This window comes from Plecotus auritus (assembly GCF_963455305.1).
Source record: "Plecotus auritus genome assembly, chromosome: 8".
Classification (NCBI taxonomy): Eukaryota; Metazoa; Chordata; class Mammalia; order Chiroptera; family Vespertilionidae; genus Plecotus; species Plecotus auritus.
In genome coordinates, this window is record NC_137782.1 from 94394701 (window position 1) to 94420964 (window position 26264).

Below are 26264 nucleotides of genomic sequence, written 5' to 3' on the forward strand. Positions count from 1 at the left end.
GCCTGGGAGGCAGCTTGGATGGGCTGTTGCGGCTGCATCTGGGAGCTGCGGTGGCTTCTGTCAGCGAGGAGGATGCTGCGTTTGGATGTCTGCTTTGTGGACGTGTTCCTCTCCCCCAGCTCCCCACTCGGAGGATTAAACAGGTTGGAGAAAGCAAGGCAATAACATCTTGGTGACAGCCCAGTTTTCCTTCCTTTTGGAAAGGTTTCCACATCAACTCTCACTCCCGGGTCCTCTCCCACAGCTCCTCTGCGCCTCTCTGTTCCCCCTTTTCAGCTTGCTGATACTTATCTAGAACACCCCACCTCCCCCGACCCCGGCCAGCCGGGGAAGGTTCTGTTAGATGGTAACACAGAGACGAGCCCCAGGCCATCCGGCACAGGCATGCGAGGCCCTCTGCCTCCCACAGCCGGGCCCTGCCTGGAAGACCCGGCTCAGCTCCATGTTGGTCCCGGAACCCAGAACATAGCTCTTGGTCCTGCTGGGCTCCTGGGCTCCTGGGATCCCTGCACTATTTCTTTGCATCTTTAGGACAATGGGCCAAGCAATGCTTACCTACTTCCTAGTCCCTTGGAGGTCTTTCTGAGAAGCCACCAATGGGAATCTTCTTGGAGTTAGAGTTGAGGTTGGAGTTACGATACGGGAAGCTTTAAGGTTAGGAGTAGACTTTGCATTAGAATTGGGTTGGGTTGAATTTGGCGGAGATGGGGTTAAAGTTGGGTTGCGTTGGGTTTGAGACTGAGTTTAGAATTAGGAGTAAAGCTGAGTTGGGTTAGGTTGGATTGGACTGGGGGTCTAGTTGGGTTGGAGTTGGTTTAGGTCTGGGTTAGATTTGGAGCTGAGGTTGAGTTGGGTTGGTTAAGTTGACTTGTGGTTGTCCTCTCTCTCATTGTCTTTCTTCTGTGAGTAGGAATTACATTTAGTTACTGTGTGCATGTGTGAATGTTAGTGTGAGAATGTGTGAGTATGTGAGTTTGCATGTTTTAGTGTCTATGTGTGTAATCTAGCATCTAAACCTGCCCTATTCTGGGTGGTCCCAGAGACAATCCCACCCAACTTTTAGTAGCCAGGAACAAAAACAATCTCTACAAACAACAAGCCCATGGTGGCAAACCACCTCACAGGGTGGATTCGGGGCTCTGAGACCTTGCCATTGAGGGTCTTTCCTCCCTGTTGGGGTCCTCTTCCCACCTCCCCTCCTGGTCCTGGGACGCTGATGGGCAGTGCCTGGAGCAGAGATCCAGCACTTCTCAGAACTGCACAGGAAGCCTTTGTCACGCCTCCTGGTTTCTCGAGATGGTCTTGGACTGCTGACTAGACCCATCAGGTTGGAGCCCAAGAAAATGAAACCTGGGGGCCCTTGAATTTCTGACTCTCATGTAGAGTTTCATTCTGTGGGCTCAGATGCGTTGTGGTAAACACTTTCTGAAACTCTGGGGACTCTTGCCATGGGCTGGAACTAAGCACAGTGCTTACAGATGCCATTGAAGTCATTCCCTGGGCACCAGCCTTCCCCCCACCTCCATGGCTTTCATGCCATCTCCTCCAGAAGGCTGCCCAGCACTGTCCAAATATGGGGTCCCCATTAGAGAATTCCATCCACCCGCTGAGGGACTCATGATCTTCCTCCAACCTGCTTGCACTGCCCTGTTCTCAGGGAGCATCACCACTGCCCCCCTTCCTGGCCATCCAGGTTCAAATCCATGCATCAGCCTTCACTCCTCTCGCCCTCACTTCACTTGAACCCTGGCCATGCCACCTCCTCCAGGAGCTATGCCCTCGGGGTGGGCTGGGGTATGCATCTCTGGTTCCAAGGCCCATGTTCTTAATAGGAAGGGTGGGAGGGAGGAGAAGGGGAGAGAAAAGGAAGGAAGGTGTTTGTGTGTGTGTGCAGGTGTGGTGCGTAGTGAGAGGGCATGAGTGTGTGGGTATATGTGCATGAGTGTGTGTGAGCGTGAATTTGAGTGTGTATATGTGTATGTACGGGTGTGTGTATTTGAGGGTGTATAAATGTGAGTGTGTGTGTGCGCGCATGTGTGGCACCCTCCTGTGCTGACTGCCAGCTCTCCCATTATCAATTTTTAATGCCGGGTCTCATCGCTGTGCCGAGGGCATCCGCACGGAGCTGACTCACACCACTTACAGGGTGAGTCACGCCCCGCCTGAGCCATGGAAGCGGGGGCGCGCTCGCACTAAATCCCGCTGGCCTTCGGTTCTCAGTCTGAGCCCCCGCCGAGTCACCCACACCCACTCCTGTGCCTGTTATTGTGTTGAAAATGCCACTTCTTGAGCTGGAAAGGGAGAGTGACAGGCTCAATGAGACAGTGGATGCTTCCCAGCCAGATGGGAGAGGGCAGAGGGCAAGCAGCTGCCTCTCCAGACCACCCTGCTCAGAACCCCATGGGCGCCTCCCACGTGCAAGCTCTGTCCAGTCCATTGGGAGGGTCCAACGACAGACAGACAGATAAATAACAAGGAATAATACTAAATGGTGGGAGGTGCTGCTCTATGTTCTTTTATAGCTGTCAGAACCCCTGAAGTTATCGTCCACAATTGTATGTTACCCGAATGCAAACCCCCTCGGTCCAGGCCCAGCCCATGCCCACCTGAGACTTTCATTCCTGCCTGGCCCTTTTCACCCTAGTCCTGCCCAATGGGGAGGAAGGCCAGCCCAGGCAGGCTCCAAAGAATGGCTTCGCCCGGCTGTCACCTCACCCCACTCCTGGAGTGCCCACTGGCCCTGAACTCAGTCTATCAACCGTGTCCAAACACCCAAATTTGCAGGGAGCCATACAATCAGCCGTTTCTCGGCGAGCTTGACTTCAGGGGACTGCCAGAGCTATTTGTTGCCCTTTTAGAGCCTTTTATAGATCAGTTTGTTACCACTGATGACAGAGAAAGAAATCATGCCATTAGCGGCAGAAACTTTAAACGGTTTTGGGTATTGGGTGTTTCTGATCGGATGCCGTGCTGGGAATAAATGCCTGTCCTCGGGGGCTGCGTGCGTGCTGACGCCAGCCGCCTGGTTCTCCCGCCGCGTGTCCTTCCCTTTGTCTGGGCCGCGCTTGACTGAGAACCTGTTGCCAGAGCAGGGATGGCCCGAACGTGGGGTTAGATGTGGGTTTCTTGGCTGAACTCGCTAGACAGTAAGCTCAAACCATTGAAGGTCATTCCATCTCTCTTGGTGGGCTCACACTTCCCTCTGGTTCTTGTGCTCTCCTTCTGTGCCTCTGCCTTTGCTCTGTCCTGTCTTCCACCGTCCTTCTCTTCCTCTTCTCTCTCTTTCTACTCTTCCTCCTCCTCCTTGCCTCTTCTCTGCCCCTCTCGCCCTCCTCTTTCCACGTGGAATCCAAGGAGCTCCGAGGACAGGACACCACAGGATCGTGTGGGTTCTTTGCCCTGAGGCCGTCTCATGCTGAGGACGAGGTTCCTTCCCAGGCCTGTTGCAGCTGTGGGAGTCCGTGGGGCAAGCATGGGGGACGCATGGCGGTGTACCCCACCCCCTGCAAGGCCGCCAGACTAATACCATTCCCAGTTTTTCTTCCCATACATGGATTGAGTGCTCATTTCTTATTGGGGGCTTGCTTTCTGGGAGGAACTGGCCACCGACTCAGCTGGCCGTGGCACAAGGCAGGGGACCGAGGCCAGTGGAAGAACCCAGACCCAGGCGGGGGACTGAGATGTGCTGGGTGGCAGTGGCATGGGAGCTGAGCAGGGCGACAAGTGGGTGAGGTGGCCCTAACCGGTTTGGCTCAGTGGATAGAGTGTCGGCCTGCGGACTCAAGGGTCCCAGGTTCGATTCCGGTCAAGGGCATGTACCTTGGTTGCGGGCACATACCCAGTGGAAGGTGTGCAGGAGGCAGCTGATCGATGTTTCTCTCTCATCGATGTTTCTAACTCTCTATCCCTCTCCCTTCCTCTCTGTAAAAAATCAGTAAAAAATATATTTTTTAAAAAAGTGGGTGAGGTGCCTGGGTGTGGCAGAGGTGTAGGGGGCGAGAAAGGCATTTTAGGAGTCAAAAAAAGTGAGGTGGGCAAGAAGATTTAGATCTGGATTCAAATCTTGGTTTCCCACTTTTGGGCTGTGTGGCCTCGGTCAAGCCCCTTCCCCTCTCAGATCCTGTTTCTTGACCAATTAAAGGGCCATCCCATACCTCTTTTGGGAGGGAGTGACCTGAGGCACTTATTGACTGCTTAGCACATTCCGTCCCCAGGACATGGGCTCCATGGAGGTCTTCTCCACCATGCTGCCCCTGGCCGGGAAAAACAGGCCTGCGAAGAGGACGGTGGAGCAGGCGTCCCTCTGGGCCTCTGGCCCCAGTGCCGCGCCTCCTGCCTGCTGGCCCACCTCCCACTGGCGGGCTTCGGAGGCCAGGCCATGCATCTAGACTCCCAGAGGTGGACAAAGGGATGGCATCCCTGGACATTTCCGTGCTGAGCAAGGCGCCATCTGGTCCCTGTGGAGAGCGGGTGAGGGCCTCAGGGCTGTGGTGGTGCTGGCGCTCCCATCTCAGAACTTCTCCCCCAGCCTGGCCAGTGTCTCTGGGAGGCTCTCCTCTCCCTCCGGCTTCATGTCCTGACAGCGCTGTGTGTCAGGGGGGCTCAGGGAATATCTTCCTCCAAGAGCTCAAACCACTCATGAAATATTTGGCAACGTGTTCTCCATAAGACCCAGGCCCCAGAGAGCCTGTCTTCGAACGACGACCAGGGCCTTCAATGCCGAAGCTGCCTTCCTTGGGCACCAACAACATATGGAACTTATTTTTAATTTAAAAGAACAACAGACTGCTTTCTTCCTCTTCCTCCCACTGCCTGCTGCCGTCCCTGGCTGTCCATAAACACAGGCTGCTGCTGCCTCCGGGGCTTGCTCACTGTGTCCAGCCTGGAGAATCTTCTCCCGGCTTGGCTTGGCCAAATGTTCCCACACTTCGGGGCCAGGCCAAGACTCTCGCTGGACCAGGGACACCCCACAGACATGCTTGACCCTCCCCACCCCACCTTATTCACCCCTCTGACTTCTCTCTCCCGAGCATCTCCCCTCTTCCTGCCCTTGGGGGAGGGTCCTGAGAAGAAAAACAGTGGCCTAAGGGCTTAGAGGGTTCGGATGAGAAGTCCAAGGGGACTTGGTCTCATGGCAATGTCCCTCCATGGTGAGGGGGGTGCCTCCCGACTGTGAGTGGCCTGGTGCTCCAGTGCTATACCCCCACAGCGGCACCCCGGCCTGTGCTCTCGCTGCAGTGTCAGGCACTATCTAATGGTTGGGATGTGCTGTTTGATGTCATCCTTGTTGAAAGCCCATTCTACAGATAAGGAAGCTGAGTCTCAGAAGCCTGCGTGGCCTACCCAAAGTAGAGGGGTGCAGTGAGGACTTGACCCCAATGCTGACCCTGAAGCCTGCCCCCCCAACTCCTCCATAATACTGTTCCCATCACAATTCCATCACAGCTAATTTGGAACACAGCGGGGAGAGGGGCGCTTCAATGACAAGGTTAGTGACAAGATGTTCTTTCACAGGCACCAGTTATTTCAGGAGGGATTCAAGTGGTTAGGTTTGGGGGAATGGGGAGTGGGAGAGAAAGAGAGAAGGGTGGGCATTGTAGCTAATGCAGTGCCCAGCACACGCCTCTCCGGGCTGTGGCTGCAGGAGCCCCCTCCCAGCTGTGACAGCAGCAGCCAGCCCCTGCAGATGACAGCCTGGGTTCATCACGGCCATCGGCTTTCTCCCTGCAAGGGACGCCAGGGCTCAGCATGGCCCCCGGGGCAGCCCTGGGAGGGCGGCCGGCCTTTCAGGATTGCTGGCATTTGGGAAATGCTGGGCGTCTCACCCGTCTGCAGATAGGAGCATCTCCCCACTCCAGGTTGCAGTTTTGAAACAGTCAGATAACCCTGCTCCCAGAGAAATGGCCTGAACACCATTTATAGATAGTGACACAATTTAATGAGATAAAGCCTGGGGCATCCATGAACCAATTTATGGTACCAGCCGTGATGAAATGGTTCTTCTCTTAATAGATACCCAACTGAGCACAAGCCAGCGCTCAGAGCCTCAAAGAAACTTCTCGGCTCCAGCCTCTTGAAATGTTGGGCAAAATCCAAACACTTGTCAGTCTTATCACTACCATGAAAATGATGTGTTTGTGTAATATTATGTGGAACCTGCCTGCCAAGGGAGAGATGCCCCAGCTGCTCTTGGGGATCCGAGCCAGCATCTTCACCCTGTTTTCATGTAATGCAAACCCTGAATTCCAATATCACCTTCTAGACAGGAGATTTGTGATAGATGGTTTGTCCAGAAGAAGTTTAAACAGCTGGATGGGGAGTAAATATCATGTTTGCTGGTTCTCCATTTCCTCGAAGCAGCTGGTTGGCTAATGACTCTGGTGTCGGTTGACTGTAGCAAAATAGAATATCAGACCTACTTAAGAAAAAAGAGGAAGATTCTCCCCCTCCAATTCCCGCCATCATGGGTCCCAAGACAATGACCCCCTCTGATTGCAGCCCCACAGGCCCCTTCAAAGGGGCAGTCACCCCCGGTGGTGTCTGTCGGTTCAGCCTGGAGAAATGACTTCCTCCCTGAGCTCCTAAAACATTTATCATCCAGACGATTGGCCAGGCAATTAATCATGTCCTGCTTTGAATATCTCTTCTATTGTTGTATTGAACAGCTATTTAACCCTTATCAGTGGAAAAGTTTTCAATAGCTTGCCTTTCTGACAAGATAGGAGCTTCCAGAGTGCCGGGCAGACACCCACCTATCCCTCTCCTGCCCAGAGCCCGGATGTACCTGGTCTTGTACAGGGGGAAGGGCTGGCTCCACATTAAGAATGAGTGCTTAGCACAGGGACCGTTTCTCCTATGTGCCCAGTAAAGGGCCAGCATCTCAGCCTGATTCTGAGCATCACTGTTTGGCTCACTCAGGTACTGATCAAGCACCTTCACGGGACCGGGTGCTTCGGACACCACCGGAAAGTGGTGCCCATGGGTCTCCTCGGAGGTTTTGGAATCTGGTCCCTCACTGGGAGGATGCATTTGTCCCTCAGGGAGAAAATGTCTTTCCTCAAAGGCCCTCGGTGGGTGCCAAGGACACTCTAAGTCTGGGCAAAGGGCATTGTTTTGGTCTTGAGAGCTGTGTGTGACTTTCAAAGGATGGAGGTGGTAGGCAGAGATCCTCGTCACCTACCCCAGAGAAGTCTGGGCATGGCCAGAGGGAGGAATTGCTCCAGCAGGGGTGGCCGGAGACCAAGGGACAGGGTGAAAAAGCACAGGACGGTGGGGGAGGGGAGGGGAGTAGATTCAAAGGGGTGCCCCCCCACATACACATACAACAGAAAACACATGTAATAAACACGGAATTGTATATGAAAAGTATGTCATATTTTTTTGTGAAAATTATATCAGAGGGACTGGCTTTGTTTGGAAATGGAGGAAATGCCAATGGCAGTCCTGCAGATAGGTAATATTTAGCTATGCTTTGAGAGCAGGTAGGAGTCGGCTCACATAATACAAGTTTTTTAGGGAAACAATAATAAATAGATTTTCCTGCATTTGATGTAATAAGAGTTATGATTTGTATATCATAATATAGTCCATCTAATATAATATATTCACTATGTGGCCTATAATATATAACAGATTGAAAAGTGTATATGAAATGCTCTTTCAGTAAGATAGCTTTCATTGGACCAGTGGATACAGCTTTTAACTCTCTCACTGATTTTTAAAAGATCCCTCTGGTCCCTGTGTGGAGACCATTTGGGGATGCAGGGGGAACCCAGGATCCCAATGAAGGGAGCAGTCATGGTTGTCATGCACCAGGGAGATGGGGGAGATGGAGAGCAGCTGGGGCATTCCAAAGCCTTCCTTCTGGACCTCCCACTCCTGGATTCCTTGCCTTCTTCCTGACTCCCCCACACACCTCACCCCCGCACCCTGTTTGCGTGTTGAATGGGGCTCTGTGAGGGCAGAGTCAGCTGGACTGTCTCTGCCTGCTGAGCACCGGCAGGCAGGCAGGTTCGGCTCTTCTTGGGGACCCCATCTGTGGGCTTTATTACAGCAGCACAGGCCTGGAGTAAGATGAGGCTGTCTCCCAGGCTGTATATTATTCCGGGCAAATCCTAGCTTTTTAAACCATACTTCATTCCTGCCTGGGGTTTATGACTCTTACGGGGCCCATTCTGCAGCCCACTTCCCAGCAAAAGCCAGATTTGGGGATAGCTGAGACCAGCCCAGGCCCTAGAAGGAGAGAGACCTACATCTCCCCAGAGGGCCGCTGGCCCCTCGGACAATGGATCCTCTGTGAGCCTGTGGTGACTGTTACAAGGACATCAAGACTCCCTGCCCTGGTGCCTGTTAAGAAACAACAACAACACTCACACACTAAAAATTAATGATAATGATGGAATCCAAGGTGACCTTACTTCCATCTGGGACCAAAGAAGGCAATGAAGTCCCTTCCTGAAGCCACCCTGGAAAACAGGGGTGTACAGACCCTGCTGAGAGGGAGCTCTGCTCCGAGGAGGCACAGGTGGTGCGCAAGTGTAACACCCACTGGGTAATGAGCACAGGGAGCTCTGGCCACTCAGGTTCCCTCTCCTCCCAGACATCTCGACCTGAGGGCAGCCCCAAACACCCAGGACATCTGCCTATCACCAGCCACTGCCCTGATGACCCCTGGAATGGATTGAGTAGTGCCCCCCTAAATTTCACACCCATCAAGGATCTTATTTGAAATAAGATCTTTGCAAACGTACTTAACTAAGGAAGGATCTTGAGATGACATTATTCTGGATTTAGGGTAGGTCTAAGTCCAATGACTTGGTGTCCTTGTAAGGAAAGGAGAGGACACAACGATTCCATTTCATCAAAGACAGATGCCTAGGAGAAGGGAGACAGCTGACACACTGGCACATCACCTCCTCCAGGAAGTCCTTCAGGGTGGGCTTGGTGGAGATGAGCAGCAACAGTGTGAAAGTCTAGGCCTCTTGCCATGACCTCATCTGACCATCATCACCTGTGGCTTTGTCTCTTAAGGTTCTTTGCATTCTGAGGGGTGGGTTTATGATCCTCCTAAGATATGCAGAATAAAGCAGCATGATTTCTCTGTTCCTCCTGATCACCAGGGTTGATGTGACACAACTGGCTGGTTAAGCAGGTGGCCCCTGACCCCTCAGAGGTACAAAGTGATAGACCTTCCCCAGGAGGAGCAGCCCAGAGCTCCACGTCTGTCCAGTGGAATTCTGACGCTACAGAATTGTGCAGTGATTGATTAGCAATGTCTTCTAGGAGCATGACGGGGGGGGGGGGGGGGGGGGGGAGCGCATGGAGACAGGTGTGCCATGGATTTGCCATCCTTCATAACTGAGAACCTCATTCTCCCTCCCCAAAGCCCCATACATTTTCTAGGTCTTAACCCAGTGACATATACATGATAGATGTTAAAAATATTTGTTATTTGATCGATAGTTTATTCAGTAGTCATTTTATAGCCCAGTGACTACATGCTAGATTAAGAGAGAGGGTGTAAGGGAGGGAAGGGGAGAAGAATCTGGCTGCCAGAGAGGAGATGGGAACTGTGGCAAAGTCAAAGGTCAACCATCTCACCAATCTGGGCACGAGAGGTCATTCTTTCTATGCCGACCAAGGACCTACGATGTGCCTGGTGGTGGCCTTGAGGCTAAGGGTGCCATGCCCATGCTCAGGAAGGCACCCTTCCCATCTCTAATTTCATGAACTTTGCGCCAGGAAAACCTGCTCGTCCCGCCCCCCCCCCCCCCCCCCAGGTCTTCAGTGCTGAGCCACTCACCCCGTGGATAGGAAGGGGAGCTTGGGGTCTGTTTGATAAACACTCCAATGAAAGCAGCCCTCAGCAGCGGGAGAAAGGACCTATTTTCTAGGGCCTTGTCAGAGAGTCTAGAGTTGAAACTCTTTTCTTGAGAAAGGAAAATACCATGCAGATCCACACCCGCAAATGCATAAATGTGGGCGTGATTTATGAGTCCACACGTCAACCAGTGTTTTCTCTCAGTGACTGAAATCTTTCCTCCTCTTAGACCAAGACATCAACAGTATGGTCATTGTATGTTTTTCCACTTTTCCCAGAGCCAGGAACCAGGAAAAAAGCTAAAAATGAAAATGTAAGAAAAATGAAGTTTAGGCCATACCCACCACAGTTTGGGGAGCCGTGGAAGGCCGCTGTCTCAAAGGCCCAGGGCCCGACTCCTAGAACCTCACCCTCTGACCTGACATGCCCTGGAGACACACAGGCTCCAGGCCCCACACCTGGCACTCATCACACGCCTCTTGTGAGAAGGGCTCCTGCTCTGTAGGACACTGCATGGGGAGACTCAGTGGCCTCCAAAGGCTTCTCCGCATCCCTGTTGCCTTCTGTGTGTTCAGAGGAGGTGACAACCTCTCTGATGGGTGGCTGATCACCAGCTTTGGGCTAAAGTCTCTCCTGGTCCCCCTCAGTGTCACTGCTCCAGCCCTTGAGTCACCAAGAGCCTCTCTGAAGGGCACCAGGCCCAGAGAGGTGCCAGTCACATGAGGACACCATCCAGGCCTTGCATGTGAAAAGCAGCAGATCTCAACTGGGGTGACCCTCCCACCCCCCAGGGGCCATCTGACTGTGTCTAGAGCCATTTGCGGTTGTCACAGTTCAGGGGTGCTGCTACTGGCATCTCATGCATGCAGACTAGGACGCTGCTAAACACTGACCACGCACAGGGCAGCCCACAGAGGAGTACTCTCCAGCCCTCATCAGTGCTGGCCCGGGATGCTGGTCTGGAGAGATTTCTCTCTTACACCTTCTCCTTTGAACCCTTTCTGCTATGTGACTGCCCCTCCTCCTTTTGTCTCTAAGGACCTTCCCATGGTTCAAGAATTGATGTGCCCATTTGAAGAGGCAACAAACCAAGGAATGTAGTGGGAGGCATGAGTTCCTAACAGGCTAGGACAGCCACCTGCAGCCATTCCTGCCACCTCCCCTCCTTACTCACTCTCTTCCTCCTGTTCTTTGATGGGTGGCCTGTTGCACCTTCAAAACTAAAATCAAGTAAGACCGAGTGCCAGACACAAGCCCACAGTCTTTCTCACTCAAGGACAGGGAGAGCCAACTGAAAATCGGTGGTGTTGAGAGACCCCAAAAGATCAGAAAGAAAGAAAATGTTCTTAGTGGTGATTGGCCCTGGAGCAGAGAGAAGAAAGTGCTGGCCAGCCCACTGTGTGTGTCCCATGGAGATGGTCTGTAGAAATTCCCAGAGAAGGGCCTCTCCATCCTTCCCTTCCAGGAGACCACAGGGAGGGCGGAATGAGACCTCCCAATTGGTGGGAGCCCGCCAGACCCAACATGAAAAAGAGAGGCCGACTCTGAACCTTCTCCATGGCCAAAGCTTGGAAGCAGATTGAGCGCTCCCAGCCTGGAGAGCACTGAGGAGCTGAGCTTTGGGAACCAGAGAGCTCAGGGATTGGTGATTGATTACATTAGGCTCAGGCAAGTCCTCATTGGCTCTGCATCCTCTGGCCTCTGCCCTTCCCCGCCCCCGCCTGCTGCTCTATCCCCAGGCACTTCCTACCCCGGTCTTTCCCTGTTGTACCCTCTTCCTGTGACATTCCTCCTGGACAGTTTCTCTGCTCCAATGTCACCTCCTCCTAGAGGCCTTGCCTGAGTCTCTATGACCCTCCATGTGAGTCTACCATATGGGCAGGGACCGTGTGTTGTGCAGGCCATGCCTGGCAAACAGCAGCTGCTCTGTCAATATGTTGCTAACTGGGTCGCACTCCTGTTCTAGGGGCTCTGCCAGGGCCTCCTCAGATGACTTACTTATGAGGTGCTCTCCCCTGACTGGCTTAACTAAGCTCATCGTGGATGGTATTAGTAGATTCCCCCCAAAATTAACAACATGATCAAGAGGCTGGGCGTGGGCTCTGGATCTAGCTGGACCCGAGTTCCATCTTGGCTCTCCCTCTCTGTGACCTCAGGCCAGCCACATGCAACTGCTTTATTGTCTGTAAATCAGAGGGTGGAAGCTTTGGTGCCTAGGGCTGTTTGGAGAGTTAGATGAGATGATTCGTTTGGGGTGCTGAACCCAGTGGTAGGTATAGCACCCCCTCCACACCAGGAGAAGCATGGTTAGGCAGAGGTCCTTGAAAAATGGGACGGTTTTTCTCTATGACCCGAGAGCCTGGGGAAGTCTCTTTCCCAGTAGTTCCTTTGGGGACCACCAAAATGTTCCACCCTCCATGTACGACTCATTTGAAAAGACCAAGGAGCTGTAGAAAAGCCGCTCCCTGCACATGGGAAACTCAGTCAAGGGATTTGCATGAAAAGCATCTCAAAGCCGCCTTATTCAGCCTTCAGATATGTGTGGCCCCTTCCCACCACCCTTGCCAAATATTAGAGGTGGCCCGTTGGAGCTTCCTGCACCGAAAACAAAAGATTTGTAGATTTGGTCGCTGTTAGCATATGCCCAGCAGAGCTGGCAGGGCCCCAGAGAACCCCACATCACCCGGCAGCCTCCTGCCGCCAACCCCCACCTCAAGACAGTGCCTAGCAATGATTCTGCATTCTGGGCTGGTGATGGCTCAGCTTCCAAGAAGCAAGGAAATGCCCAACCCCAGGCCTCCTATCACTCCAGATCCATATGTTGCCTCCAAAGTTCCTCGAGGACCAGAGCTCTGGGCCAACACTGGCATGTTTAGCAGAGCGACCCCTCATTTCATACCAGGCTACACCCTGAGTCCCCAGACCTGACATCCGCATGCCCACTCATGCAGCTTCCCACTTAACTTCAAGCCCAAGTGCCTTGGGCTGGGGTGCAATCTGGCCTGTGGAGGTCCTGCATACTCTCCACACAGCCTGGCTCCCCAGATTGTCTCCAAGGCCAGCCCCTGCCACCGGCATTGGGGTCCCTGCCTTCCTTCCACTGTGAGGACGCCTTTCGCTTTCAGGAGGTTCATTCATTCACTGTTCATATTTTCTTTCATTCACTCAACAAATACTTACAAAGCCCTCCATCTGATTAAGCATAATGCAGAAAGAAATTCAGAATTCAGGGTCCCACCACTCTGTGTGGTTCTGAAAGACAAGTGAGAACGTTTTTCTCAGCCGGCGGGCCTTGCTGTTCTTTAGGTCTGCCCAGCATCAACTTTTCCTTCTCGGGGAGCCACAGCCTGATTTTGCTTGGGAAAGCATTCCCCCGCCTGCCGCAGTCAGGGGGCCCAGCCCAGTGCTGGCTCTCTCATGAACAGGTGAACCAGGCTGGGCCAGACAGAGCCTCACTCCTTCCTGAGGGAGGAATTGATTGGGTCAGGGATGAGAGGCATGTGATCCACGTCAGGCCAGTGAGACTCAGTTCTGGGACCTTGACTGAAATAACCAATGAGTCCAGAAACACTGCTCAAGGCTGAAGACTCCATTCCTTCTTCCATTAATCCAGAAAGACTTCCTGTAGGTGGAATGTCAAGTCCACCTTCAGGAAGGGAAGGAAGTGATTCCAGCCAGCACTCCTATGTGGCCATCAGCCATCTACTGACCCATCCACTTGACATTAGTTGAAGAACTACCAGGTGGTTCCGAGAAAAGGTGGATGTATTCTATGCTTGCTTGTGGCTTGGCAAAAAGATTGGGGACCTCTCACCAGCATATAAGTGGTTTCTAACCCCCCACTCCAGCCCCTGCTTGAGAACTAGACAGTGATCTGAGTGAGTTCCTCTGAAAGGGAGAAACGGCAGCAGTCCCCAGAGAACCACATTCAGGAGCCACTGGTTGTGAAGAGGTTGTCAGGACGTGCTGATTCCTCTCCAAGGACCTCTACAGTGCGCTAAAGCGGTCTGGGAGTCCAGCTGGGTTCAAGGGCAAACCCTGTCCCTGGGCAGCTGTGTGACCTTGGACAAGTGGCTTCCCTTCTCTGACCTACATGGTTTCTAGGAGCCTATTCAATAAATTTGTTATTTCTAAATCAATTAGATAGAAAGGCCGAGTCCAGGAGGCTTAGAACAGGAGCCAGAGTCTGTGGGGCTGACCAATGACCTCTCGGGAAGGTGGCTGCCATCTGTCATGTTTGCAGAGGTTCCTCCTGCGCTGGACCCCCAGTGGCCCTGAAAGAGCCACTCGCCACACCGAGCCCAGGTTCCCAGTACCACCCCTCCCCTTCCATCTTCTTTCTGTTCCAGACAGAACAGGGTAGGGAATTCTGTCAAAGGAAGACAGAAATGCTCAATGTCGCTAATGGGATCCCAGGAAAATGCAGCGTAAAACCGCGCCAGTTATGCAGCTTCACATGGTGCTTCTCACAGGGGCCTGGCCAGAACCCTCAGCAAGAGCGAGTCTGGTTTCCTTGGAAAGGTGGAATTCTGCGAGACCAACTTCCCAGCACAGAGGCCAGGTAGAGGCTCTGCAAGGCAACCTGAGACAAAGACCCAGGCATGAACTTTCTCTCCCTCTCTGTCCTTACACACCCACATGCACAAACACGCACATGCACACATGCGTGAGTGTGCGCGCGCGCACACACACACACACACACACAGAGAGAACGATGCCATGTTTCTTCTCCACTTTTCAAAGAAGAGCTGTGTGTGGGCTTCACTTGGCCAACTTTGGAAGATGCCTCGACTCCGGGATGCTCTTAGAATAAAATCCAAACTCTGCACTTCCAAGGCCAACGAGGCCTTGGCTCTGACCTCACCCTGCTCGCTCTCTCCTCCTTCACGACCCGCCAGCCTGCCTGGCTCCTTCCTGTTCCTCGAAGACTCGGGCTTGTCCTACTTCAGAGCCTTTGATATCCATGTCCCTTTAGTCTGAGCACTCTTTGGGGAGCCATCCCTGCTGCCCCTCAGGCCTCAGCTTGATGTTTCCTGATCTGAGAGGCCTCCCTGGAATATCGCCCGTCTAAAGCAAGCCCCCCTTTTTCGTTTTCTCCTGGCACTTCTCATTCTCTGAGAGCATGTTATTTATTTGCTGTTTATTTTCTGATTCCTCCTGGCAGAAAATGAACTGTGGGAAGGCAAGCGTCACATCGGCTGTTCATCATTGTATCCCGAGTCAGAGACAGCGCCTTCCGGATCTTGCAAGAATCTCCTGCTGGCCCATCCTATCTGCAAACATTCGGAAGGGCATTCTTGGAGACGTGCACAGCCTGGCCAAGTGCTATGGTCTGAATGTTTGTGTCCCTCCCAAGTTCCTGTGTTGAAATCCTAATCCCCTATGTTAAGAGGTGGGGCCTTTGGAAGGTGCTTAGGTCTAGGGGATTAGTGTTCTTAATAAAAGAGGCTCTTTGTCTCCTTCACCAGGTGAGGACACAGAATGTGCTGCCTATGAACCAGGAAGAGGACCCGCACCAGAGCACAGCTGTGTTGGTGCTTTGCTCTTGGACTTCCAGTCTCCAGAACTGTGAGAAATAAATTTCTATTGTTTATATGCCATCTAGTCTGACATTTTGTTATAGCAGCAGACCTGGACTGAGACACCAAGTTGACACATTACAAAGCCATCGTACTAGATCCATGTCAATACGGACAGATGGAGCAAGCGAGTTGTTTTGGACTGGGGTGTGAACCCCTGAGCCTGGTACATCATTCTCTGGGAGGTCCTGCCTCTGCCTGTCCTCCACCTGCCTGTCTCAAGTTCTCCCAACCCTCCTCAAGGGCCCACAAACACCCCAGGCTCATCTGGGCTATCATCGCTGCCCAGAACACTGATTGATCCTCACCCCTCTGCCTGGGTACTCTCAACACTTTTCAATATTCAAGCTTCAACAATAGCACCTTTGGGAGTCACTGCCAACCAAGGCTGAGACTTCCTGTGTGTCCCTCCCTGCAAACTCCATTATCCCATGTTTCTTGTGTCTCTTTCCAGAGGTAGTCTAGTCATTCACTAACAAAATATATATATATTTTTTTCTCACATGAAAGATAGCACCCATTATATATTTTTTTCTGCATCTTACATTTTTTTCTCTTAACACTGTTTCTTGGAGACCTTCTGAATCACTATACATGAGATAGCTTTGTTCTTTGTAACTGCTGCCTGGGATTCCACGAAGGGGGAGGGAACCATAATTTATTCAACTGGTCGCTTTTTGTTGGAAATTCATACTGTTGGCACTATTCCACTCCGATAAGCAACTGTGGTGAATATCTTTGCACATGCCCAGATCATGCTTCAGGCCCTCTGACACCTGGCCAGCTTCTAGTGCTCTACAGGATCCCTCCAAGGAGCCCCCCTAAATCCTGATTAAGTTTGGCTGGCTGCTCTCTGGGACTTCCAGGCCACCTGGCACACACCTGCCATGTAACTCTTACTACAGGGTATTCGTGTGTCTCACTTTCCTTGTGTGCTTTCACCTCTGACTCTCCAGTACAGTTCACGGTGCCTACCACACAGTAGGCATGCGACTAGGAATTGAATGAACATCAAAATTAAGCCCTTGGCTTTCAGGGCATGCCAAATTTTGCTCTGCCCTAGTTTACTTCTGTTTTCTTTTTTTTCCTCCCTAGTTTACTTCTGCATCCTCACCTCCTAAGGCCCCTCAGTGCCCACCTGGCTCAGCAGGCTGTCTCCTTGTCCCTCGCCAGCCTCTTCCCGAGTCCGGATGCTCCAGCTTTGCTCATGCCCTTTCCCCTCTCTGGAATGCCCTCCCCTCCCTGAAGCCCTCTCCCTTCCTCCAAGGCGGGGCTCTTCCTCCACCTCCTTCACAAGGGACGCTTTCGCTGAAATATCAATCTCTCCCTTTCCTGAACTGCTGCTGCCTTTATAGTCACTTCGGCATATTTTTTTCAAGCTCCATTGCTCACTAATTGTTTCCCGTCTGTTGGTTTTGTGTCCCCAGATAGACAGTGAGTTCTTTGAGAGCGGAGTGTCTTACACAACTCCAGCATCTCCCACAGCGCCGGGCTCATGGTGGCTGCTCAGTACTTCCGTATTGGTAAAGCAATTGGCTCCTTCATTGATTGAGTCAGATTTCCACACTGATTGCTGGAGATTGTCCTTGGGGGCCCAAGGAGGTGCTAAGCATCATGGTCCTCATGCCCTTTCTAGTAGGAGACACAAGCCATGTGTCCGTGGGAACTGGCTCTCGCTAGACCTCTACTCCAACCCACTTAGACTGGGCCTTCTGCAAGAGCGGCCTCGGGTCTCACTGCTCTGTGGGCCCTCTGGACCTAAAAACATCTTCTGTAAGTTGCACGGAACACCTGTCTTGCTTCCTTGGCTCTTCGGGATAAACAGAGCCTCCAGAGAGAATCAAGGGAGCTTCACCCAGACTCCATGTCCAGGCCTATTTCAGAGATAATTAGACACGAGTCTGACTCAATCAGCCTTCATTTCCATCAAGAAAGACAGGAAGCAGGCCGTCGATCCCATTAGGGTAGAAGAGTTAAGCCAGATTTAATAGAGCCCCCAAAAACATCGAACTAGGTTTGCAACTAAACTTTGGGAGGAAAAAAAGAGAAAGAGGGTGCCAGAGATGTGTGTTTACCACCGACAATCCAAGCTTGGGGCTCAAATTGATTTAGCCTGCCGGCTAAGGATGAGCTGGCCTGGCAAAGGCGGGAGAACAGTGCCAATTGCAGATGCAAAATTCAGCTGGAGGTTTTTTCACTGTTCTTGGTTTATTTATTCGACCTTCTCATTAGCCCACATACCCCTCAAGGCACTTGGGTTTGTGGATGGTTTTGGACTCCAGGGAGCAGGCCCTACAGGCATCTATCTAGGCTCTGCTTGGCCCAGCACAGTCTCACAAATCTCCCATCTCAAACCCTGGGCTTTGATTGCCAAACAAGGATCTGCCTTCCTACTGTGAGGAGCTGTGAGATGTCTCCCCAGCTCTTTCTGATTCTGGTGGGCTCACTCCACTCCCTACCACACGACAGGGATGCTCAGATGTCTTTATCTGGTCGAGTGCAATGAGGGAACGCCTCTTCTGGCAGCCCCTGGAGACTCAGACGTGATGCCCACCCTCTCCATACTCCCCATCTAGTGGAGGAGAGTCATGAAAACAAATCAGCACAAGACAGGGCGGCATGTCCTGCAGGTCATGAAGGAATAGGGTGCTTTGGGGCTCTGTGCTCTAAGAAGCAACAATGACTGATGTTTCGGGGTGGGGGGGAGGGCTCAGCTTGACATCTGAGCTTGATCTTGAAAGGCGAGTGAGAGTTTTCCAGAAGGGAAGTGAGAGTTTTCCAGAAGGGGGTGTAGAGGAGGAAAGTATTCAAGGTGAAGGATATCAAATGTCAAAAGGGGCAGCAATGGTAGGTATGGAGTGTGCTGTGAATGTTCCACAAGGTCAAGGATTCCAGGTGGGTGTGGCTCAAGAGGCCACGAGCACCTCAGGCTTTTAGAGGCAAAGTTAAGGAGTTCATTGTTTCCAGTAAGCAGCAAGGTGACAATACAGGTATCTAATCAGAAGAGGAACAGGAACTTCTTTTTAGAAAGATGATGATTTTGTGGCCATCCTGCACCTGGGACCAGCACTGGAGGTGTGGAGGCCTGGTAGACAGGCTGATGCTGCAATGCTCCAGGCAAAAGAGTTGAGCCCAGTGGAATGGGGTGGGATGGAAAGGAAGAAGGACCGCTGAGACTTAGGAGGCAGCATCCTTTGCATTCTGGTCGCGAATAGTATATTGGCTCAAGCACAGAGGGGCTGGGATGTGAGGTGATGCCAAAGGCTCTATTTAGGGGGATTGAATGACTGGTGGTGCCATTGCCAATGGTCAGGAATAGAGGAGGAGAAGCATACCTAAATGGGAAGCCAGTGGTTCACTGTGGGACATGTGGGACACCTAGGCAGCTCTGTCCACATGGATCAGAGTGCTTAGAATGAGAGGTGAGGGCAGAGTTTGTGGAGACATCCTAGGTAGTGATAGGTGAAAGGTAAGACAGAAAAATAAGACCCAAACACTGGGGGCAGATGGACATTTGGGCTGGGCCTCAGAGAGATTATGAAGGGGAGGAACCAGTCAGGATCCAGGTCCAGAAGTTAGAGGAGTAAGCTTCAAGGAAAGGCAGATGGCAATGCGTAAAGATCGAAAACTGACCCAAGGCAGAAAGCTGTTGCACTTGAACACCCACCATCCCTCTTCTTGGGTCCAACACACTGATTTCAAAGGGAGCAAACTTGTAGTGCATTTTGTTTGGGTGACGCTGACCCTGCCACCCTCACCTTCCTGAGTCCTGAAGTGGTCACATGACCCAGGCCTGACCAGCAGGATGATCACTACCTTCTGGCCATAGTTTAGGGTTTAGGGATAAAACTGTGACTCAAGAGAGGCCAATGAGAGTCCATTCTAGGGCTTTTGCTGAAACCATTGGGAAAGAGACTCGTCCTTCCTATTGGGGTTGCTATGCTGTAAGATAGCAGGGAAGAGCTCCCAGATCTCAATTTGTCACCTGCTGGGAGAGCTAGCCTGAACATGAAACCAACACGGGGAAAAAGAGCTGAGACACAGGGACTGTTGTTGATATCATTTACTCTTTGCATCCAGCAATGCCTAGGTTTTTTTAAAGTCATTTGGGCCAACACATTTGCTTTTAAGCTTAAGCCCATCTCATTTGGGTCCTGTCACTTACCATCAAAGGGGTCCTGACCCCTACAAGGCTACGTGGCTATTGAGAGGCTGCTGGGTAAAAGAGTGGCATCTGGAAAAGACTTGAGTCCAGCCCTGCACATCACACAAAATACCATGAACAGATTATGGTCACAGGAAAACACACACAACTAGAAATGGATGAATTGGCTCTGTGTCAGTACCTGTCAGCCTGGAAACACAAAGATTCCCTTTACGTTTTTCAAGGGCTGAGTCACACATGCCAGACTTGGCTGGGCACGTCAACATATTGTCCCTGCCAAGGAAGATGGTTAAGATGGGAAGGTTGATTTATTTGAGTACTTGAATGTCAACATCATCCTGCAAAAAAGAGAGAGCATAAGATGTTTTGCTGGCATGTGCTATTACCAGAAGTCTCTTTCTTGTCCTCAAAGATGCAAAGCCCATGAGGTTAGATGTTGTTTGAGGAAGTTGGCTGAGCATGGGCACATGGTATGATGGGCCCAGGGGCCTGGGAGAGGACAGTCCTTACCCAATGCCACGGACAAGGTGGGGGGACTACTTTATATGTAGTGGTCTGAGTCATGAGAAGGAGACAGAAATCTGAAGATGCTAGGTAGGAGGGACTAACAAGTGCTAAAGTCTGAGGAACAGTAAGAAGGCCAGTGAATCTGAGCCGCAGTGAGTGAGAGCAGGTGAGAGGACCACCACATTTTCTATGTGCCACCCATTTAGGCTCTTGGCTATCTGGTCTACTCTCGTACTTAATATATTTGGTCTCATCTTTCCATCTGTTCATCCATTCATCTATTCCACAAACATTTATTACACCAGACAGTAGGCAGCACTGAGTCCTGAAGGAATTGTTCTCCACGCAGAAGGGAGGACCCACAATCTAGGCATAGAAAGCCACAGGAGCCAAAGCCTGGAAAGGAAAAGCTCCCTGCTGGGTGGGGCCTGTTGGGAAGGGCTTGAATGCCTGGCTTCCATCTCCACCATGTTGGTAGAGCAGAGCACCTATATGCAGAACACCGGGAAATGTTGATACACGAAAAAAAAAAGTTAATCTATGATTCTGGGTGAAATCTGATAGAGTCTTATACTATAGTCTAATACAGCCAAGTGGTAGCGGGGACCAAAGGCTTAAGGAAAAGCGAGGGGGAGGGACGCTTATAATGGAGACTATTCCATCAATTAGGTAATTTTTTCCCTGCCAACGAAGAAAAGCCCTTCATTAGTTACTGTTAGTGATGGCCCGGCCTGGAGCACCTGCTTTCTGCGGAACAGCGCTGTGTGGGCCAGAGGGAGCTGTCTCAGGGCCTCAATCAGGCGGCGATGTGATGAGATTTGTGCCTTGTAAAGGTCACCGCGGCGGCAGGCAGAGGATGGATGGAAGGGAAGACAAGGTGTCCGTTAGAAGGCTGTTGGAGAAACACACACAATGAGAACCAGCATTGGAGCAGAGGTGGTGGAGACTGGGCAGGCTGGGCACAGCCACTGCTACATTCTTAGAGATGCCCACTGAATTGTCTGGTTGGAAAACAAACAAACAAACAAACAAACAAACAAACAAAAAGAATGGAGTCTAGACAACACAAAACTGTTGCCTCTCTCTGGAGTCCCTCTGCTTGGGAGAGGCATTGTAGCTGAAGGCAGACAGAGCTAGGGAGTTTTCTGAGGTTGGACATACTCAATAGTTTTGAGAAGCTATTTGGGGAGATAGAACCCAATGCTCCTGTTTTATGTCAGATTTGTGCAAATGAGACATTCATTAAGCTTGGGGGCTTTTGCTGCTCATCTTGATAAAAGAGTTACCTTTTATCAAGGGTCTTACAATAGGAGCTCGAAAGGCCAAAGTACAAAGGTGTCCAGTGTAGCCATTTAAACCCCTCTTCTACATGAGAGTATGGCAGACACATCTGGATTCCCAAGCCACAGAACAAGAATCTCAAAAATGTGCTGGAGAGTAAGTACCCAGTTCCCATCACCATGTCCTACTCTCTGGAATTTGCCGTGATGCTTTCCAGGGAGAGTGGAGCCACTGTGAGCTTTGTGTCAATAAGATGGCCACTGTAATGAACCATGTTGCCCATTTATGGGGCACTTACTCTGTGCTGGACCCCCCATGAGGGCTTCATGAGCCCCATTTCATAGAAACTTCTTCACCCAAGGGGATGAGTCTCACCCTGCTGACCTATTTTGTCTAACCACAAACCTGCTAGCACTTGAAACCTTCTTGTGCACATGCCATTGTCTGACCTGAGCTGGGAAAGTCTATGTTTATGGTTCCCTTCCACACTGATTAAAATGACAAGAAGACAATGAAGCACTTGTCTCCAAAAGTGACTTCTTGGATCCACTGGCAAAATGTTAGAGAGTGGGTATGAAGCCCAAGAAACAGGACACCCAGGCTCTTTGAGCTTGGGGAGTATTACAGAATCCTAGCCCAGGCCAAGAATGAGTCACAATGAAAGCTTTTAAAATATAAAACCATCAACCTAGATTTCAATTCCAAGGAAACACATACTTGGCCATGAGGGAATGCTTTAAAAAAAAAATCAGGCTTAAGCCACTTGACAGGAAAATAAAACAGCCAAGGAACATTCAAATATAATGATTTACATCCTCCCCCTCCCTTCCCTTCCCTTCCAATATGGGTCAGGGCAGACCTGGACTCAGTCTCTGCCAGTGTGCTTGTCCCTCTCCCAGCTCCCTGCTTTTCACTTAACACATGCAATCCTGAGCTGGGCTAGCGCTGCATGGTGCCGCCTTGGGGTTGCCATGCCAATCTCATGGATTCTTCATGATTTCCCTGTGCTTGGGCTCTGGGTTTGCTTGAGGTGGCTTGGGAATATGAGAATTTTTCTTCCACTATTTATGTGTGCAAGCACTGTTCATTTCTCTCAAAGAAATGGAAGCCTGATTGATTTCCTAAATGTAAGAATGAGATTGCCCTGCAATAAATATTTAAGACTGACCAACTAAAGACTGATCTGCTAAAACACCAGCCCAGAAATTACTTTCCCAGGGAAGGGAATGAATGAATAACCATCCTATATAATATTTGCTCAGCACCGGATAGTTTACAAAGGTTTTTCACTTATCTCATTTGATCACAATAGCCCCAGAGAGGTAGACAGGGCATGGATTACAGGGATTATTAAAACCCCACATTTTTTTTTCTTTCTTGGCAGATAAGGGCTGTAAAGGCTTAAAGCCACTTAAGGAAGGTCAGACAGCATGGGGACTAAATCGAGGGTCTCTCATTTATTCATACACATATTTAAAAACACACACATTTATCTGGAGCCTATTTGAAGCCAGAGAAAATGGCAGCGGTACACAGACAAATAAAACAGTCTTTGCTAGGAGGTAGGTCGTGTTCTAGCCCAGGAAGAGAGCCAGGTGAAGTAAACATGTCCTTGCTTTGCAAGGTGATGAGTGTTTCAGAGACAGGAACAGAGCACGGACCACATTGCTAATCTGATGTTTTTAGGAAGACCTGCTCAGTTGTTAATATACAATATCTGCCCTGCAAAGGGGGATGAGGGAGTCCCAGCCATGTGCCCAGGGTCAGTTGTCACTGGGGGAATCATATATAGTGTGGGGACAGAGCTCTCCCTCATTTGGCAAACATGCAAATATTTCCCGGGTGCAGAGCTAAACCGGGGTCCACGCACAGGCTCCCCGAATTTCCCTGCACGAGATAACTGGGTGTCTCTGCCTTTACAGCGGCGTCTTCACCCTGCGGCATCCTGCAGCTCAGAAAGCAGGCTGGCTGCTCGCTGTCTGCCGGCTACACTGCCGAGGAGACACACAATGCGGGGTTCGGTGTCGCCCGCGCAGGGTCCAGACCCGGGAAAGTGCGAGCCGGCGCTCCGGGATCCGCGCGACCCGCTCCCAGACCCGCAGCCCCTTCCTCGAAATGAACTCGCCCGCCCGGCTCTCCGGTTCTCCATTTCTTGTTCTTTTATGTTATGCATTTTGATGTATCTCCCGAACACATTTCAACATTTTTTAGTGGCACAACCGACACATAGAAACATTCTCCTTTAGAGAACAATGTATGTATACACCGGGTCGCAGCGATTCGGCGGAGCCGGTTCGGGACCCGTCGTCGCCGCGCCACGCCCGGCCCTTTGTGAGCGCCGCCGCGGCTTTGTGTGCTCGCGGCTCCGCTCCTCTGCAAGCCGGGCGTGCTCAGCACACGGGAAACGCGCACAGACACGCGTGTGTCGTTTGTGTCACGCAGGAACAGATACAGGGATCAGAGCCTGATTCCAAATTCCTTTGTTAAGACCTCACTCCCGATTCCTGCCCGGAGGCCCCGCAGTGGTCTCGGCTCGCCCTGGGGGAAGCCGGCCGGGCCTGGGAGCCTGGCCCCGGGGAGGCGCGGTCGCCGGCTCCGCGACTCCAACCGGCTCGGCCCAGACCGTTCCCGGCTGCAGGATGGTCCCCTGGACCCTCTCGGGCTGGGGCGGTTCGAGCCCAACGCGGACCTGCGGGGACTCTGCTCGAACCCCGCCGACCCGGGACCGGGGCGGCGTGTCGGGGTGGCCAGCCACCGCCCCCTCCCCGCCCCCTTCCCCTGGCGGCATGGCCTGAGCGTGAGAAAGCGCGGCAGGAAAGCGGGGGCACAGGGCCAGGCCTGGCACGCCGGCGCGCAAGCCCCCTACTCGGCAGGGAAAAGTTCTTTGTGGGGAGGGGGCTGTCAAAGTTTCTGGGACCTTTTCCACTTGAGATTCCACAACCCTGCAGTGCCCCCTACAGAAAGCGACCGCTGGGGAGGGAGGGCGCCCCCACGACCCCTGATTACCGCCCCGGCGCAGCTCAGGCGGTCTGGAGCTTTAGCTGTTGCTTTTGCCTGTTTTTTTTTTTTTTTTTTTTTCTTGTTTTTCAGATACGTCTTTTTTTAGAATTGGAAAAAAAAAAAAAAAAAAAAAAAAAAAAGCGAGCCGGAGCAGCGGCCTGCAGTGGAGCGTGCTCGGCCTCCAGAGGCAGTCGTCTCCAACTTTTCCTCTCCCGCCCCGAGTCCCGCACGCCTCAAACTTTGGACCTGCTGGGGCCCAAATTTGTCTACCACGCAACTCCACTCTAATGTGCGCGCCCAGGCCCCTGGCAGAGGTTGGCAGCGTGGGGGCCACAGTCCCGAGGCCCAGGCCTGCCCGCTCCCCCAGTCTAGGCACATAGAGAAAGGGGAAACAGGCAGCAGCACCCCGGGAGAGGGCGGAGCCCTCCCGCGCCCTGGGGCAAGGGGCAGGGAGCTCCCGCGCCCGGAACGTTGCAAGCAAGGCTTGTGAACTTCGCAGGGGGCACTCTCGAGAGACGGACAGGAAGAGGGCCAGGGGGGACGCCAGAACCCGGGACCACAGTACGGAAACGGCCCGGGGCTGAGCTGCAACTTGGATCCGGGAATGGAGGGAGCCGGAGAAGAGGAGTGAGGAGGCCGGGAAGCAGGCCTGGCTGCCCTCCTGTTCCCCTGGAGGCCGCCAGCCTGCTGTGGCAGTGGAGGAGCAGGCAGCCCAGAGAGAGAAGGGGTCAGGAGGTCGTGCCTGGGCCTCAGCAGGCTCAGACAAGGCCCAGGAGGCAGCACCAGGCGCCCTGGAGTTCAGGGCCCTCGCCTCGTTCAGTTGTCCAAAGAGGGCATAGGCCACTCCTCTAGTGGGGGAATTGAGTCAGACCCCGGCCCCAGAGCACGGCCCAGACGTTGTGTGTGAGCCCAGTTAGGGCCAGGGAGCTAGGACCTTCGAGGGTCTCCGAGACTAAGGGGGGTAAGGGGCTTCACGGTTTCCCTGAGCTGGATTGGCGAGTCAGACGCTTGTAGATCCAACGTTGGATTGGGGAGGGGTCTCTCAGACGTTGGCTAGCTAGGCAACGATTGGGGGAATTTAAGTGCTTAGAGATCGAAGGCAGGTCTTGGGGAGGGGGACTCGGACCACTGGAAAGCCTAGATGGTATTTGGGGAGGGGTCTTCGCGCCTTGGTGAAGTGCAGAGCTGCTCCTGTCTGGCTCGAGGTCTGAGGCCTTACAAGAAGCTTTTGTGAAGGGTGGGCCGACCAGGCCAGGCCAAGAGAAAGTGAACAAAGCAGGAATATAAGTGGGTGGGGGGCTCCTGAGAGGGGGGTCACAAAGGGTGAGATATGGCCACCAGGCGTTTAACCGACGCTTTCTTGTTGTTGCGGAATAATTCCATCCAAAACCGGCAGCTGTTAGCCGAGCAAGTGAGTAGTCACACCACCTCCAGCCCTCTGCATTCACGTAGCAATGCTGCGGTGAGTCCCTGGGCGGCCTCTCCGACACACGCGTCGTGTGCACTGCGGCTCTGCCTGTCTGTCTGTCTGTTTGTCTCTCTGTTTAAAAAAAGATAAGAATAATACGGAAATGCAAGGTCTCTTGGCATCTGTAACCCTGGATTGAGGGGGGGGGGGGGATCAGTTTTAGGTCCCTGCTCTGCCTAGCGCTCTCCTCACTTCCGCCACCCTCCCAATTCACCCCCCCTCCCCCCCCCCTCCCGTCGTCACTGCACGACAATCCGCCTCCAATTTACACTAAGATTTGGAGGCTTTCTGAAGCCTTTTTGTTTCGTTTTGTTTTCACCCCCTCCCCCCACCCACCCCCGTACAGAGCCTCACTTCGGTTCTGATGGCGGGGATGCGTGATCGCAGCCCCAAATCCTTGCAAATGCACGACACCCTCCCCCACACGAGGAAGGAGTTTTTTGT

The 26264-nt window shown here is 52.3% G+C and overlaps 1 protein-coding gene across 9 annotated transcripts in view; it reads left to right on the top strand.

The window, feature by feature from the left end:
* Positions 1-24912: 24912 nt before the first annotated feature.
* STX16 (syntaxin 16) overlaps positions 24913-26264 on the top strand; it is a 35774-nt gene continuing 34422 nt past the window's right edge. For 5 of the 9 annotated variants that reach the window (XR_013961527.1, XM_080686199.1, XM_080686200.1 and 2 more), the window contains exon 1: positions 24923-25814. Coding sequence is in view for 6 of the 9 variants with exons in the window: in XM_080686199.1 (XP_080542325.1) it covers positions 25683-25814 (132 nt within the window). In the remaining 3 variants the exon portion in view is untranslated. Of the gene's footprint in view, positions 25815-26264 lie in introns of all 9 variants that reach the window. The other 4 variants (XM_080686202.1, XM_080686204.1, XM_080686205.1 and 1 more) reach the window with 3 other exon arrangements.